We start from the raw sequence: 14203 nt of genomic DNA on the forward strand, positions 1-14203 counted from the left end.
TCCTACCTAACCTTCCTTCCTCCTTGTCTGGTCCGCCTCCAAGTGGAGCAGCAGCTGCAAGGCAGCCAGCAGCCATCCCACAAAAGAATTGTTATAAAACATAATGCTAGCGGTTAGGATTTTTCTCTCATCGTCTCTCAGAATCAACATAGTAGATGAAAGTAGTAGAACAAGCAGACATATGATAGAAAAACTATACTATTATTTATTCCTTTGAATATTGACGATTGCAACGTAGAGCCTCCACGTATATATACTCCTGCTAAGACTTAAGAGTTTAGTAAAAGTCCACCTGTAAACGAATTAGGATTAAGATTTCCCACTCTCTTTTCTTTTATGATAGATTTACGACCAGAATCACCCCGTCCTGCTTCACCCGCGGGTCGCTTCATCCAACTACCACGGCGCGGCTCTGGTGTGTCTCTCAACTCTCACACGTCTCGCTCGCACCAAGCCACCAACTCCGGCTCCGGCCGCGTATAGGTACCCCCGACCCCGCTGCTCTCCGACCCAGGAGACACCGCGCCCGCCATACGCGCCCACCGCCTCTCCTCCGCTACCCGAAGTAACCATAGCGTTAGATTCATTAAATTGTCCTCGCCGCTGCATTCCGTTCCGCAATGGCGCTCGCCACCAACGCCGCCGCCGCCGCCGCCGCCGCCGCCGCCGCCGCCGCCGCGGCAGCCGCCATCTCCGGCGGGTCCGCGTCGGCGTCGCAGCCCCGGCGCGGCCCGTCGCTCCTCCCGCTGAGGCGCCGCTGCGCCGTCCGCGCCGTGCACGCCGCGGAGCCGTCGAAGAACCCTGGCGTCGTCGTCCCGGCCGCCGTGAAGACCTCGTCGCCGACGGTCGCGCCCGAGAACGACGCGGCCCCTGCTCCGGCCCCGGCCCGTGCGCCCGCCGCGCCGGCGAAGTGGGCGGTGGACAGCTGGAGGACGAAGAAGGCGCTGCAGCTGCCGGAGTACCCGAACCCGGCGGAGCTGGAGGCGGTGCTCAAGACGATCGAGGCGTTCCCGCCCATCGTCTTCGCCGGGGAGGCGCGCCACCTGGAGGAGCGCCTCGCCGACGCCGCCATGGGCCGCGCCTTCCTCCTCCAGGGCGGCGACTGCGCCGAGAGCTTCAAGGAGTTCAACAGCAACAACATCCGCGACACCTTCCGCGTCCTCCTGCAGATGTCCGCCGTCCTCATGTTCGGCGCCCAGATGCCCGTCGTCAAGGTACGATTCGACGACACGGCACACGAAATTTCCTTCCCTTTTCAGGCTGATCTGATTTTTTTTAGCTTATGACCTATACACGTGTTCGATTGTTGGTGCGCCTGCAGGTTGGTAGGATGGCCGGCCAATTCGCGAAGCCGAGGTCGGAGCCGTTCGAGGTCAGGGACGGCGTCAAGCTGCCCAGCTACCGGGGCGACAACATCAACGGCGAGGCGTTCGACGAGAAGAGCCGCGTCCCCGACCCACAGAGGATGATCCGGGCGTACGCCCAGTCCGCCGCCACGCTCAACCTGCTCCGCGCCTTAGCCACCGGAGGCTACGCCGCCATGCAGCGCGTCACGCAATGGAACCTGGATTTCACCGAACACAGCGAGCAGGGCGACAGGTGAAAAAAATCTTCCATGCACTGAGTTGATTTATGTAGTGTTTGACTCTTTAGTGGTTCTTAAAATTCACGTCACATTGAATATTTAGATATTAATAAAGAGCATTAAATATAGATTAATTATAAAACCAATTTTATAAGCCTAATTACTCTGTCATTAGCATATGTTTATTGTAGCACCATGTTGTCAAATCATGGACTAATTAGGCTTAAAAATTTTGTCTCATAAATTAGTCACAAGTTGTACAATTAATTTCATAATTAATCTATATTTAATGCTTCGTACATATGTCCAAATATTTATTGTGACAGGAATGTTAGGAGTAGAAACCAAACGTGGCCTTATTCTGGCAATTTTTTCCCGGGACCACGACAGCTGTGAATTAGTGCTCTCCGCTGTGAAAAACGTGGCGTACGGTGGTCGCTGTCAGAGTTCAATAAATTGCATCCCTGCGTATGTCTCCCTATCAATGTTGTTGAGTAAAATTTTGATTTGAAAAGGACAGAAAAGGTTGTGTTGCACGAATGTGTGGGGGTATCGAAACCTGCCCAGATACGTAGATGCCCTCGTGAAAAGTAACTATCACCAAATTAGAGCCCGTGTTTGGTTGCCCCTTAAATTTTAGCCGCTGTCACATTAGATACTTGGACACATGTATGAAATATTAAATATGGATGAATTACGAAACTAATTACATAGTTTGCGACTAATTTATGAGACAAATCTTTTAAGCCTAATTAGTCCATGATTCGATAATGTTTTGCTACAGTAAACATGTGCTAATGACGGATTAATTAGGCTTAAAATCGTCTCGTGGAGTACTGATGGATTATATAATTTATTTTTTTATTAGTATCCAAACATCCCATGCAATATTCTCCCGACATACCTCCTAAATTTTAGTAGCTGGATCCAAACACCCCCTTACATAACAATTCAGTTATATTTATGGCAAATCAATCTTGAAGTTCTAGACCCACTCAGGTAGTAAGGCCTTGTTTAGATTGCAAATTTTTATAATCTGGACACTGTAGCACGTTTCGTTTATATTTGACAAACTTTATCCGATCATGGACTAACTAGGCTCAAAAGATTCGTCTCATGATTTACAACCAAACTGTGTAATTAGTTATTTTTTTTACCTACATTTAATGCTTCATGTATGCGTCCAAAAATTGATGCGATGAAGAAAAAGTAAAAAAACTTGGAATTTGGAGATGATCTAAACAAGGCCTGATTGTCATAGTCAGATCCGAATTGTACTGTGTGACCTTTTTGACGGGACTGTCTTTGTCCACACTCTCCATCCTTGTCCCACACTTCTTTTTCATTAACTTTTTCAAAATTTTCTTCTTTTTATCCTGAGGTTAAATGTTAAATTCATGGACCGTACAAACTTTAATATGTACTCTTTTGGTTTTAAATTATAAGATATTTTCTAAATTCATATCTTGCTATGTACATATACACTGTGTCTAGATGTATAGCAAAAGTAACATAATTAGAAAAGACAAAACGTCTTATAATTTGGAAGAGACAGAGTATTGTTCTATAGTTTGAATTATCGATTTAACATCTCAAATTTTATACCCCCACCAAGGGACTACGACCTCATACACATGTTAGTCTAGTACTCCTATATGGAATATGGTAGTGGCGAACAACAATCCAGTCCAGCTTCAATAACAGCTATTCAAATATTGATATGTCTATTATCGAATTGTTTTGGTGGTTCCTCTTTAAAAAAATGTTATGGTGGAAAATTGTAGTTTTCGTCCATTTCGTTGGTTGTGACGTTGTCTATTGATTTGACCAAGTGACCAGTGTTGGGATGCTGTAGGTACCGTGAATTGGCACATCGGGTTGATGAAGCCCTTGGCTTCATGTCTGCAGCTGGCCTAACACCGGACCACCCTTTGACGACGACCACCGAGTTCTGGACCTCACATGAGTGCCTCCTCCTACCTTACGAGCAAGCTTTAACCCGCCAAGACTCCACCTCTGGTCTTTTCTATGATTGCTCTGCCCATATGCTCTGGGTTGGTGAGCGCACTCGCCAGCTTGATGGTGCCCATGTTGAGTTCCTCAGGGGTATTGCCAACCCTCTTGGCATCAAGGTGAGTTGAAACTAACTTTTCATTAACAAAACAAAATACAGTAACCACATGTTCTAATCATAGGAAAAATGGTCTGCAGGTAAGTGACAAAATGAACCCCAGCGACTTGGTGAAGCTGATCGATATACTGAATCCAACAAACAAGCCTGGGAGAATCACCGTTATTACAAGGATGGGGGCAGAGAACATGAGGGTGAAGTTACCTCACCTTATCCGTGCGGTCCGCCAGGCAGGACAAATTGTCACCTGGATCACTGATCCGATGCACGGGAACACCATCAAGGCTCCTTGCGGTCTAAAGACTCGTCCATTTGACAACATTCTGGTATGTTCCCTTTATCTATAAACTGCGTTTTTGTATGGCTTTCACCAATATGATACAACATGCATGGTCAATTTGGTCGCATATTTATATTTCGAGTATATATGTGTGTTCCTTTAGTTCTCATATGGTATGGGACACCATTAGCATAAAGAAGAAAAAAAGAATGAACATTTGGTTGCACAGTTTGAATCATAGTGGGATCAAACTGTTGTTGCAACTGGTCGTTTAACTAGTTGGCTACTTTGTTATTGTCAGTACAAAAATTGGTCACTGGTCAATACTGCCAGAAGTTTGTATGCTCTGAGAAGAATCTAGACCCGTAGAAACATAGTTATGGAATGTTGTGTCATGTACTGATACAGATGCCCATCTTAGGTTCCATAATGACGGTGGCTCTTAGACTAGTATGCTATAATAGTTTTGATCACTATCCTAGGTGGTCACAAGATAGTGCATGTTATTATATTCTGAAGTTTGATGAAACGGTCCTTGATGCTAGTGGGTCTACTGAAATCAGTAGTTGCTGATGTGGGAACTTATTGGTTGGAATATGGAGGTTTAAAAACTTATAGTGCGTTAAGCATCTTTCTTCGACAAATGATTGATTTGAGTTTTTCCTACAACCGCTGCGATAGTGACTTTGGTTGATGAATAAAGCAAGATGCTTTTGCTAGGGGCTTAAGTCCAAGGGGAGAGGATGGTAGCAGTAGATACTGTTTTTCTGGAATCTGGAGGGCCCCCCTACAGTAGGTTACATTAAGACAAAAACAGAGTCAAGTTTACAAAAAAGAAAAGTCGCCAATCAAGAAACGAAAAAAGAAAGAGACTTATGTCATATAAATCGTTTACTTAACCTGATGTATCTCTTGTACGTCACACAGAAACTACTTATATATGCATTCCGTAAAAGTAAAACTGGTTGTTGATTATCATCTATCAGCTACTGCTGGAAGTTTCTAGTAGAGCTGAAAAAATAGCAATAATCCCCTGTCTGGGAAAAATGACTAATATTTAGTCACCAAATTATATGAATCCTAGGTACCGTTAGACCAAATATACTTCTGCCCATATATGTTGAAAGTAAAAAAAAAAATAGCTTTTCAAAGTTCATTGATTGAGTCATTGAGGTACCTGCTCAATGATGGCTATGCCCACATAATAATAAAGACTAACTCAAAATGCTGCCTGCTCTATTCTTCTTATTTCATACAAGAGGCGGTGGGGATCATTGGACAGCATGCTTCTTTAATGTGCAATGACTTTTGCAGCTACCGTGATGAACTAACCATGAACCTTTTCATCTGTCACAGGCTGAGGTACGGGCCTTCTTTGATGTGCACGAGCAAGAGGGAAGCCACCCTGGAGGCGTCCACCTTGAGATGACGGGGCAAAACGTAACTGAATGCATTGGTGGGTCACGCACCGTGACCTTCGATGACCTGAGCGACCGCTACCACACCCACTGTGACCCCAGGCTGAACGCGTCCCAGTCTCTGGAGCTCGCGTTCATAATCGCCGAGAGGCTGAGGAAGAGGAGGATCCGGTCATCGTCTGGGCTCAACAACATCTTGCCCTTGCCGCCTTTTGGTTTCTGAATGGGTAGACGGGGCCGGAAGGAGAGATGTGTGTGCATGTATTCCATTCGTTGGTCGCTCTTGGTAAAAATCATATGCCCTGAGCTTAGTGCATGCCTGGGGAGGAGCTGCTTGAACTTTTATCGTTTGCCTTGGTAAATACTACTACTATGTAATGCTATGACTGCATTCATCGACACTAAGTTTTCTATTTATATCATGTATGTATAAGAGAATAATGGTACTGCCATGTAGAGGAGTTGGCTTTGTGAATAAGTTACTGTCAGTAGTTTGCTTCAACTCGCCTTCAGCCTTCCACTTGGTGTGTCCTTTTTTCAGAACTAGTGAAAGGGAAAGGAAGGAAGGGTGAGCTCAATAAGCGCATCCCGACTTCCCGAGGGAGTAGAAACTACCGTAGAAATTCTATAAAATGAGATACAGAACAGGAATGGACTGTATTTGGACTTGGAGGATATTCCTTTGTGATGGAACGTGAGAAGGAAAAACGATGCAGATCTGAAATGGTGCGCATTTCTGAAGAAGAGCTTTTTGAAGGAAACAATCAGGTCTGCGATGGCTGCGGGAGACATTCATAGAAAATTGGTTCATTGGTCTTGTTTTGAAAGAACGATTAGTTCTGGTTTTCTAATGCATGGGACAGATTGACAAGATCAGCCATTAACGATAAAAGTCTGGAATTTGTGATGATGAGAAAATTCTGAAACAGCAATTATTTTCCCCATAACGTAGTAGTCAGGTGACGCTAGCTGTACTGCAGGATGGCCTCTGGTACGAGGATGAAATAATTTCTGCAGAACAAAATCAGATGCTGATTGCACCTTTCAACTACTACTACTTCTTCTGAACAAAGGCCATCATGGTGACCTTATTGATTATCGAAACAATTTACATCGTCCACAGTCTCGCTAACGATAAAGTCGACCCAATTAAAATCATATTTATGTGGAAAAACAAAATTCTAGCTATTACATGTGCTGCTGCTTCATTTGCTTCTCTTTTTTTACAATGGGTGAACTCGACACTTCTAATCTTCTCTTTCAACTCAAAACACTCAATGAAGATCGTTGCTGCTTCATTCCATACTTCCACTTGAATATTGTTGCAGCCGATAGAATTTGCCAAAATTAATGCAATACTGTACACTAGGTAGGCAATTAAAGGAGTGAATGATTGCAGAAGCTAAAATTATTTTTTTTACATTTCTCTAATTCCAAAAATTCCTTGATTAGAGCTTTGGACAGATTTATTTGGAGCTATCAAAACTGATGACGTTTAAAACCAAGAACTGCGATAGACCTCAGACTTTGGCAAAATAAACTAGGTGAAATTCTTGAACCAACCCTGGCAACCCAACAAAACTTGTATCGATCAGACTTCTAGTATAGACGTACTGATGAAACAAGGTTTCTATTGCAGATAATGACAATCTGACATTAAGCCGGCAACCCTGTGTCCCTGTCCATTCAAGGAAAAAAAAGAGCCGGGAACCCGTGACTAGCTTGCATTACACCACCGGAGATCTTGTCAGGTAGCGGAAGTCGAAGCCTGCTGCTCTCCTGCCGTCCCAGAAAGTTTAGGGAAGGGGAAGTCCCGCCGGAGGGGTGGGAAACCGTCGTGTCCGTCCTGGGTCCTCGCCTCCGTGAGGACTTGATGCGAATGCCAGCGGCCGGTGACGCCAGCACGAGGACGGGGTCATGGCCGTCCGTGCATACCCTCGCCCATCAGATTCAAGTGAAGCCGATCCATGTCCGGCGGGCCTTGCCCTCCACAGCGGCTGTTGCCCAGGGTACCTAAGAGATAACTTACTAGTGGAATCCTTTCCTTTGTTCATGATCATTCTTCTGCTCAAAGTTTCGCTTGAATATGTGTCAGCAATTCGGAAGAGCAGGGAGGATTGGGGAAGGGGAAAGAGACGAGCAGGGGCAAGGACAGGTCTGGATTCAGATAGTTCAGAGAGTTTTTTTTTTAACTTGATAGTTCAGAGAGTTTGGATTATATTTGGCCATGCAGCCCGCGGCCCGTGGCCCGACGTTTTGGCCCGGCACGGCCCGTTAGCCAGCGGGCCCAGGCCAGCACGGCCCGAGGCACCAGGCCATGCCTGGGCCGCCACCTCGGCCCGTGGCACGGCACGGGCACGGCCCGGTGCAAAGAGGCGGCTCGGTGCCCCCAACGGCTTCATTTGGCCTAGCAAGGCAGCCCACGAAAGCCAGCCCACCCCGCCGCATATATAAGCCGCTGCCCGCCACGGCGCTGCCTCCCTCTCCATCCCTAACCCTAATCCCCATTCCTCCCCCGCCGAGCCGTCTGCTCTCGCTCGCTGCCTCGCTCTCGCCTCTCGCTGTCGCATTTGCGATCCACCGCCGCCGCCGCTCTCCATCAACCATCGTCGTCCGTCCTCTCTGGCACCGGTGACCTCGCCGGCGCTCCTCCACCTCGCACTGAGTTCGCTAACCCCGTCTCCTCCCTCCTTTTCTTCTCCTGTTTCCTCTCGCTCTCGCTCGGAATCGGTGAACCATGTGAGTTCGTGTTCATGTCACTCCCTCTTCCCCCACCTCGCCGTCGATTCTAATCGGTGTGACGGTGTCTGTCTTATCCTCTAGCTGGCTCGCTGGCTTCTTCATCTTCGGCACCGGGCTCTGGGAAAGCAGGTTCGTCACTTTCCCTAACCGTAGATCTGCTCTTCTCTGCTCTGTCTCTCTCTGATCTCTGCCTCTCAAGTGTCATCTCTCACTCTTCTTCTTCTCCGACACCGGGCTCCGGGAAAGCAGGTTCGTCACTTTCCCTAACCCTAGATCTGCTCTTCACTGCTCTGTCTCTCTCTGATCTCTGTCTCTCAAGTGTCATCTCTCACTCTTCTTCTTCTTTGCGTGCAGGTTGATGCCTGACGCCGCGTCTTCCTCCTCTGGAGTAGACATGGCCAGGCCACCAAAGCGCCAGTTGAGGGACGGTGCTGGAGCTGCTGGAGGTCGAGGTCGTAGACGGCTGTCCGACTCGTCCGCGGGCGGTTGCGATTCCGGCCTCGCAACGTGGGGGGAGGATCAGCATCCCCTCGGCGACGGCGAGGACCAGGCGCCGCACCCGGACGACGAGTTGGAAGTCGAGGACGACGACGACCTACGTGATGATGCAGCCGGTCTGTTCGGCATCGACCTCGGTGACGGCAACCAGCCCATCGATCTCGATGGCGACGACGGTGATGGTGGAGTTGAGGTCTCCACTGACACTCATGGTACCTCAGCCACCTCTGGTAAGAAAGTTTCTACTGTTTGGGATTACTTCCATGGGATTAAGGAGAATAAAATTCGAGTTGCTGCCATCTGTAAATATTGTCGGGCGTGATACACTGCTAGATCGTCTGCTGGCACTGGCCATTTGAGATGGCACATGTATTCCTATATGAGAAAACATAATCATACTAGTATGGTCCAGTCTAAGCTTGCTCTGAATCCTGATGGTTTGAAAAATTGGGTGTATGATCCTATGCTTGCTCGCACTGAGTTGTGTCGTTTGATTGCTAGGCTAGACCTTCCTTTAGGGATAGGTGAGACACGTGTTTGGGAGGATTATATTAAGCGTGCTTATAATCCTCTGTTCGAGAAGGTTTCTAGACAGACCATCACTAGAGATATGTGTAAACTTTTTGATGAACAACGTGCTATGCTTATGAAATCTGTGTTGCCTGCTGCATCTTCTGTTTCTTTGCATCTGATATTTGGTCTGATAATGCTAAGGAGGATTATATTTCTGTTGTTGCTCATTATGTTAGTGCAGATTGGGAGTTACAAAAAAAAGTTGTTGGTCTTAGGCTGATTGATGTTTCACATTTTGGTGAAAACATTGCTGATAGGATTTCTAGTGTGGTTGAGGAGTTTGGTTTGATTGACAAGGTTTTTTCTATGTCTCTAGACAATGCTTCTGCTAATTCTAGGGCTTATGAATTTTTGCAACCTATGTTCTTTGGTTATTTGGGTTCTTATCCTGCACCTACAAGAGATGATCCTAACAAGGTGTAGTATTTGCTTGTGCATCAGCGCTATGCATGCCATATCATTAATCTGATTGTTAAATTTGGCATAAAGAGGTTGAAACCTTATACTGAAGATTTCAGAACTGTAATAAGTTTTTTAAATTCCTCTAATCAAAGAATTACATTGTTTAAGAACTACTGCACTGCTTAGGGTCTTAGACCTAGAAAGTTTGGCTTGAATATGGATGTTAGATGTAATTCTACTTATTTGATGCTCAAACACTTGCTGTCATACAAGGAAGTCTTTCATGTGTTTATTACCTCTAATTATGGTTCTACTTTGTTGACTGCACAGCATTGGTATGTTGCTGAACAAATAATGATATTCCTGGAACTCTTCTATAATTCCATTGTTGTCCTGTGTGGTGTTTATTATCCCACAGCTCCACTTGTTTTGCACCATATGCTTGACATGGCTGAGCATTTGCAAAATGCTGAAAGAGATGCTAATTTTAGAATGATTGCTACTCCTATGAAGCTTAAATTCCTTAAATATTAGGAGAAAATTCCACTGATTTATTCATATGCATTCATTCTTGATCCTAGAGCTAAGATGAAATGGTTCTTTACTATGCTTGATTGCTTGGTAAGGCAACTGGATGTATTTATAGTGTATACTATGGTGATGTAAAAGATGAATTGTATAAATTGTTTGTCAAGTATGAATAGAAATTTGGTACAGTTAGGTCTCAGAGGGTTTCAGTACCTTCAGCTCATACTGGTAAGACAAAACAGGCATGGGGAAGGATCTTTGGAGGTCCTGGTGAATTCCCTGTCGGTTCCCCCTCATCTTCATCTACTCCATCTGCTATCAGTGAGCTCAAAGCTTACTTGGACAGTGACCTTGTCACATGTTATGAGGAATCCTTTGACATACTCCTCTGGTGGCATGACCACAAGCTAACCTATCCAATCCTATCTATTATGGCTTGAGATATCATGCCCGTATCTGTATCTACTGTCTCTTCCGAGTCTTGTTTTAGCTGTACATCTAGGATACTCGAAGACCGACAGCGGCGCTTGTTGCCTGAGCATGTGGAGATGCTCACCTGCATCAAGGACTGGGAGCAAGGTGCAAGAAGGGAACAACATACACCTGAGGACCTGGACCTAGAGGAGGCATTCAAGAACCTCTTCCTCGATGAACAAGGCGAAGGCAGCGACAGCGGCGATACTGCTGGTGGTGGATAGAAGAAGAAGAAAAGAAGAGGAGAGGTAGTCAGTCACTCAACCAAAACTTTCAAGTTCCATATTGCTTCTTTACATTTAAGTTCACTAACATTGCTTGCTGCTGTACAATTTTGCACGTACTTTTGGTGTGACAGACGACAGAGTGAGACAGTGAGTCACTATGAATGTTGCCACTGATGTTGGCAGTTGGCTATTGTAATAGGATAGAACTTTTGCTGCTGTGAACTCACTAAGTCACATTGTCACAATGACTTTGCCACTGATGTTGGCTATTGTAATAGGATAGAAGAACTAAGACTTTGACACTTTAGAGCTGGTTGTACTCTTTTTTTCTTTCTAGGATTTTGAAGGGACCGTGACGTCTAAGAGAGGGGGGGTGAATTAGGCAACTTTAAAATTCTAACTCTAAACTATGGCCTCTTTTTCTAACCCTAGCAAAACCTATACAATAGATAAGCTATCTAGATGTGCAACTATGATTTTGCTAGTGTGTTGCTATCTCTACCGCAAACGTAGTAAAGTAATCAATATAAATGCGGAAGCTAAAGAGCAAGGTAGAGATATGCAAACTCCCGTCGACGACTCTGGTATTTTTACCGAGGTATCGAGAAGCGCGCAAGCTTCCCCCTAGTCCTCGTTGGAGCCCCTCGCAAGAAATCCCTCGCAAGGGCCAAGCTCCTGGTCGGGTAACTCCGTGGATAGCCTTGGGCCTTCCCCACGCGCAAGTGGGTCTCCGACGTGCCTTACGGCAAGCCTCTCTCGGATGCTCCCCACCGTCTTCACTATCAAGCTTTCGGCTGAAACGCCGTGGGCCTTGTTCCCTCCGGTACACGGTGGCGGCCACACCACAAACGCGGTTGGTGTGATCTCGTAAGACTTCAAGCCCCTCCGATGTACAACACTTGTGCTCGCAAGCACAGGGTAGCAAGAGGTATGCAAACCTCACTTAAACACTAGGCAAACACCTAGAGCAAGCGCATAAGCGATGGTCTAATCAACCTAAGCACTTCGCAAAGCACTTATGCTAATCACCTAATAAAACACTAAGCACTATGCATGTGGAGATCACTCAAATGGTGTATCAACACTCTTGGTATGTTTCCTTAGCTCCACACCCCTCAAATGACTGGTTGGGGGTTGTATTTATAAGTCCCACTGAAAAAGTAGCCGTTGGGGTCGAATTCCCGCGAAACTGCTACTGACCGGACGCTGAATCGTCCTGACCGGACGCGTCTGGTCGTCCCGACCGTTGCAGCTATGAACCACCGATCGAACGCTGCCAGCGTCCGGTCGCCTGCCACCGGACACGTCCGGTCGCAGTTTCGCGCGCCTGGAACCTCTCTGTACTCGATCGGGCGCTGCGTTTCTGCGTCCGGTCGGTTGCCGCCAGCGTCCGGTCCTCGCGTTCGGTCGCCTGTCTGTCAAGCCACCGGTCCAGCGTCCGGTCGCGCTTCCAGCGTCTGGTCCAGCGTCCGGTCGCCTCTGCTAGCTCGTTTCTTTGCAATCTTGCGTACGGCTTGGTTCCTATCTTCATGCTTGGACTTTGCTTGATATCTTGGGTCTTTTCTTGTGCTCCTAAGATCTTTCTTAAGGTGTTGATCATCGGATCATCACGTCGCCTTCGTCCAAGTCATGTCTTGCATCCTGTTGGACTACAAAACAAACACTTGCAAATTCATTAGTCCAATTTAGTTGTGTTGGTCATCAAACACCAAAATCCAAAGTAAATGGGCCAATGGTCCATTTTCCTTACAGGTTTCTCACAAGGGTGAGTTTTACCTAGAAAGGTTTTTAATGAGGCAGCATTGCACAAAACAGCTCATATTCATATAATGATATAATCTTGTCTTTTGTCCCTTGTCCTTGTGTTATGAGTTGTGAGTCGGGCTATGGGCCGGCACGGCCCGGTGAAAATGGTCGTGCCCAACGGGCAGCACGGCACGGCCAAATGGCCCACGAGCCGTGCCTTGGGCCGGAGGCTGAGCACGAGCACGCCATAGGCATGGCACGGCACGGCCGGCCCGGTGGCCCGGTGAGGCACGACGCCGCATCGGGCCGGCACGCCCGATGGCCATCTATAGTTTGGATACAGCAGAGCACAGCAACATCCTTGCTGACAAGTGACAATATGCACCAAAACCTGGCCGTATGAGAGCTCAAGTGCATGAAAAAAGTCCACGTTACCTCCTTCAGCATCCTTGCTGACCAATGAATATGGTTATAATAAATCTATAACTAAGTTATATATGATTTAATGAGTATGAAATTTTTATTGTAGTTCAAGCATACAATAATTAGTCCACCGTAAAAATTTCACCACAATTGGACCATAGAAACTGCAGCTATGAATTATTCTAATTAATTATAAAAAAATATAAATCTAAAGCCACAGCAAAAAAATTATACTAAAACATACCATATTATATGTTCACTGTGTAGATCTATTCATGTGGAGTCCAACTAAATTAGTTTTTTTATTTTATGATTTTTCTATTATTTACTATGATTTTTAAAGATTCAGTCGAAATAAATAAAAAAGAAAAAGACAAAACCGACTTAAAACCCGCTTATAACTGGACCAGGGAGGTAAGATGAACGGTTTTAAAAGTTGAGGGAGGTGTTTTTGCCCGATTTTAAAGTTCAGGAAGAAAAAACGGACTTTCACGAAAGTTAAAAGAGATAATGTGGACTTTTTCCCAGAGTTACAGTAGATGACTAGATGAGCATCAATCTGTGACCTTAGATTCTTGGCAGTTGGCACGCCCATAGCCACATCTGGAACGAACTTTTGTCGCAGATATATACTTGTCCTTTTTTAATTAAGCTCCAGAAAATTCGTGTCGTGCCGTCAAATTTTATTTGGCACAACACAATGGTCGTGCAATTATATAGTGCTATATACTACACTCATACCAATGCCTTAATAAATCGCAAAAGTCGTTTCCATCCTCTGCAAAAGTAAACAAAGGGGAATAAACATCTCAGCAAACCTAAGATTCCACACCAAGTCGTCACTAACCAAAAGATGATGGAAGAAGAATGTGATTCGATTTCGAACATCGACTACATCTATCTGCTGAGACACATGTGCGGTGGTGCTAAGTTCGCATTGGTTCTGTCGTTAGTTTTTTCTTTTCTTTTCGCGAGGCTTTTATTCGGTTTCTTTCTGCAACCAATAGGCAATTTCCAATTTCCGCCGCGTGTTTTTGGACCTCATCATATCACTCGCGACTGCCTTACTGTTCACGAGTCATCTACTGGGTTACGTATTTTCGTCGGCGTTTGCAGGCGCCAAACCAGCAAGGGAGGCGCCCAGAACCCCGAATCCGGTCCCTCCGCTACAGATAA

General features: G+C 45.9%; 1 protein-coding gene across 1 annotated transcript; it reads left to right on the forward strand.

The window, feature by feature from the left end:
- Positions 1-508: 508 nt before the first annotated feature.
- Positions 509-5916, forward strand: LOC136529994 (phospho-2-dehydro-3-deoxyheptonate aldolase 1, chloroplastic-like). Its single transcript, XM_066523040.1, has 5 exons — positions 509-1214; positions 1322-1599; positions 3441-3717; positions 3797-4042; positions 5353-5916. The coding sequence occupies exons 1-5, from the start codon at positions 621-623 to the stop codon at positions 5635-5637; spliced, it is 1680 nt and encodes a 559-aa protein (XP_066379137.1). The 5' UTR covers positions 509-620; the 3' UTR covers positions 5638-5916.
- Positions 5917-14203: the final 8287 nt, after the last annotated feature.

This window comes from Miscanthus floridulus, chromosome 2 (genome assembly GCF_019320115.1).
Source record: "Miscanthus floridulus cultivar M001 chromosome 2, ASM1932011v1, whole genome shotgun sequence".
NCBI classification, from domain to species: Eukaryota; Viridiplantae; Streptophyta; class Magnoliopsida; order Poales; family Poaceae; genus Miscanthus; species Miscanthus floridulus.